The 3,745-nt window shown below is 39.7% G+C and overlaps 1 protein-coding gene across 2 annotated transcripts; it reads right to left on the bottom strand.

The window, feature by feature from the left end:
• Positions 1-361: 361 nt before the first annotated feature.
• On the bottom strand, positions 362-3,422 carry LOC109751903 (serine carboxypeptidase-like 18). Of its 2 annotated transcripts, XM_045227364.2 has the most exons (6): positions 2,728-3,421; positions 2,571-2,651; positions 2,320-2,475; positions 2,122-2,193; positions 1,734-1,852; positions 362-1,611 (listed from the first exon to the last, which is right to left on the bottom strand). In XM_045227364.2, exons 2-6 carry the CDS (start codon positions 2,643-2,645, stop codon positions 1,566-1,568), a joined length of 468 nt encoding a protein of 155 aa, XP_045083299.1. In that variant the 5' UTR covers positions 2,646-2,651; positions 2,728-3,421; the 3' UTR covers positions 362-1,565. The 2 variants fall into 2 exon arrangements, with proteins under 2 accessions (XP_045083299.1, XP_045083300.1); XM_045227365.2 differs by having other exon boundaries at positions 2,571-3,422.
• Positions 3,423-3,745: the final 323 nt, after the last annotated feature.

Raw genomic sequence — 3,745 nt, 5'->3', positions numbered from 1 at the left:
GCTCATGGTCCAAGGAACAGATACTTGACATTACGAAAGTTGTAGCAATTAAACTAAGCGGCACGATTAGATGCTAAGCTTATGATTGGGTCTGTCCATCACATCATTCTCTTGCTGATGTGATCCCGTTATTAAATGACAACTCATGTGTATGGTTAAGAAACCCTATCCATCTTTAATCAGCGAGCTAGTCTAGTAGATGCTCACTAGGGACACGATGTTAGTTTATGTATCCACACATGTATTTGAGTTTCCGATTAATGCAACTATAGCATGAAGAATAAACATTTATCTATAATAAGGAAATGTGATAATAACAACTTTATTATTGCCTCTAGGGCATATTTCCAACACTGGCCGCCAGCGGGGCAGTTGCATGTCGAGGCCGGACATGAAATTGGCCATCGTTGGGGGCAATTGCAGGTGGGCATGCAACTGAAACAAGGACATTTCCCCCTTTGGGGATCATCTTGCGATATTGTTCTAGTGCGATGGGAGAAAGAAAAGAAAAAAAGAAACGCCATCATCGAACCATCCCCCTAGCGGCACACACAATTGGTCGTGTTGGGGGCAGTTGCATGTCAAGGATGGACATGCAACTAGAGAAAAATGACATTTTCCCACTGGAGTTCGCCTTGCGATATTGTTCTCATTCGGATGGCTAATCTTGTCTAGTGAGACTTAGCGATAAAACAAACAGAAACGGGCCTACACACGATCAAACATATTACCGGTAAGGCACATGCCCATCAAATTGGATGGCTAATCTTGTCAAGTGAGACTTAGTTAAGTCTCAGTCCACTGAGATTTAGCCAAACTGTTATTCAAAGTCCCAACGGATGAAAAAGGACATATAATATATTTTTAACATGACGATAACACGAGAAAAGGGTGCAACGAAAGAACACATCACAACGGCTTATTGCCAAGCCACCGCTGAGCCATGGCCAATCCTTGTTTAGGCCGGTAGCTTACAGCTGTATGACCACCACCCTGCGTACGTAAGAAGCAAACCATGATTTATACTGTCACATCAGTCTATTGTTAGTAATATATGTGATGGGTTTTGTATTATGCATCGAAATAATAGATAGAAGGGAAAATGATATAACCTTTACTGTTGCAAATGTCATATGGTTTGCATATGCAATTGTAAATCTGCGCAAGAAAATGTATTCCTTAATCAGACAATACAAAAGCAACATATAGCTGAAACGTGAAGCATACAAAATTCTTTTGCTGACAAGGTTATACACTTCCCCAACGGAAAGCTCATTTGCTAAACTTATATGCAATAGAACTTCTCTTTTTCCATGGTCTATGTGTGCACATGTAATTCCATCATGCTGTAGCAGTGTGTCCTTTATATGCTTTGATTGATGTAACTCCGGGTTTTCTGAGTGAGGATGTTCAGTCGGATTGTAATCCATTGAAGGGTTAACAATGTTTAAGCTTGGTCTAAAGTGGGAGGCAAAATCAATAAGAGAGAGACTTAACCCTGCAGACTGGCCATCCACATGCCATGCTCTCCGGTTATCAACAATGGAGAAGTTGAAGGATCTTATTCATGCCTGTATTCCCAAAAATGGTACCAAAAGATCATGGTCTCCGCTGCACGCACGGGTCATGATTTTAAGACATGGAAAAATATACAACTAGCATGTGCAAATCCTCTCGCAAGAGAAAAGATAAATGTATGTTACAACTCGGGAATTCTCCTATGGTATTTTCACCTGAATACAAGCGCACGGTAGCCCCTGGTGGTGAGGTTGAACTGGTACCCTATGCTACTTGGGACGTCGTGTGTATAGGGGAATTCACTGTTGCATCTTACCCACTTGCCAATGGTTCCCTATATGCCATAGTTGTGCAATAATTAATCATCACAACAACATTTCAAATAATTCTTAAGCAATGATGGCGTCAATTTAAGTTCAGAGCAACAGAAGTGTGCATAACTTTATTGTGTAGGCATGCTTTCAGGAAGATTTTCTTTTCTTTTTTGATGAAATGAAGTTGAATCTCGATTTCATTGATGAAACCAAGTCACTAAAAATTGTAAGCAAAAACCATACAGACTGCCAGCTATTTAGAAAAACAGAGAAGATATCAAGTGGTCACCTTCTTGATCTTAAGAGCATCTCTAGTCCTGTTGTAATTCGCCCAAATGTTAGATAGGTAGTACCGATATGACTGCATTCAGAAAGCAATGCAGACAAATTCAAATTAGAGGAACGATAGAACAAGTCATACAATTCAACAATTCATATTGATAAAATCTTCTATAGATTTAACAATCCAAGGGTAAGACCAACTTACAAAACAATTGATAGTAGGATGAGCAGATGATTCGGTTGGCTGAATCTGTTCTTCTGATAGAAACGTGCTACTTAAAGAATCATCCTTCACAGGTTTTGGAGCAGCACGTACACATCTATCATCCAAGATATATCCTTCCTCAACTTCAGATATGAGCTGCAATACAAGAGAACAATGTGTTAATCAAATGTACTCCGTAGCTGATATAAGTAATTTCAGAAATGCAATATAGTCCAGTAAAAGAATCTTACATTTTGAATGGTATTTACAACCCCCACGCACATTTTAGTCACTGGGTTTACATAGTCTCCTTCACAGTTTGCCATTGCAGCCTTTGAGAAAGAAAAGGAAAACAAGATCCATGATTTTGTCACTGCACTTTGCCCAAACGTATTATTGTGGAATTACCTCATATAGTTGATCAGATATAATTCCAACACCATGGGCATATGGTATTTTGGAGTTGAAATCATCAAACCTGGAGCCCGTAATAGGGTTACCAAGTAGATAGTCCTGTAAAAAAGTGAATGAAGAGAAAAAGGAGAAAATATATGATTTCACATGACTTGCAAACCCATTTTGTTATTACCTATAAATACAGTCTATCTAAAACAAAATGATAATTTCAAGGCTAGGATTACTTGCTTTGAGATTAATCTCAGGTTGCCTTCTTTGTCCATTTCCTGGAGGAGAAAAAAATCAAAAAGAACGTTATGAATGGATTACTTGGCCTTTGTTGCAAAGACCGCCTAATATATTACCCTTTATCAGGAAAGACATAAATGGGCATGTGTCCAAGTTAAAAGGTGGGGACCATAAAAATTTATCTGAGAAAAAAAAGGAAAGAGCAACATTTAACTTCTAGAAATATATTTTTGATCCATCAACTATTGTCAGGTCTAGATTTGGTCCCCAAAATCTAAAGCAAGGAAAATCTGGTCCCTTGCCACTTTGGACCGAGACATGACATTGAGACAATGTTTGACCGACATAAATTCACTTCTTCCTTATGAAGATAGCAGTGGTGACCAACAGCCAAACGTTGCCCCGGTGTCATGTCATAGTGAAAAGCAGTACACTCATCGAAATCACTCCAAATAGAGTGAATGTACTGCTCTAGCTAGGTTCCACACTGTCTTTAGACCTAACTCTATACGCCGTCAGCCTATGTAGCAACCCTCTTTCTATTTTCACCCTCACTTTGGACAAAAAGGATATCCAGATATGGAACCTACGTGTTTATATGTTGGTGTTGCTCCTCCTAACCTATAGCAAGGTGGGGCTCAGCTAATCAACGCGGATAACTTAAGATATTCTATCACTTTGCGGCGGCTACAGATCTAATCCCTTCCGGCTCCACCGCCAGCCCATGGATTCTCCTTCCCTTTGCCTAGTGCTCCAACGGTCGATGGTGGGTGAGGGGAAT

This window comes from Aegilops tauschii, chromosome 4 (genome assembly GCF_002575655.3).
Source record: "Aegilops tauschii subsp. strangulata cultivar AL8/78 chromosome 4, Aet v6.0, whole genome shotgun sequence".
In the NCBI taxonomy this organism is placed as follows: domain Eukaryota; kingdom Viridiplantae; phylum Streptophyta; class Magnoliopsida; order Poales; family Poaceae; genus Aegilops; species Aegilops tauschii.
Note: the sequence above shows the minus strand (reverse complement) of the source record. Positions and strands in the feature narration are given on the sequence as shown.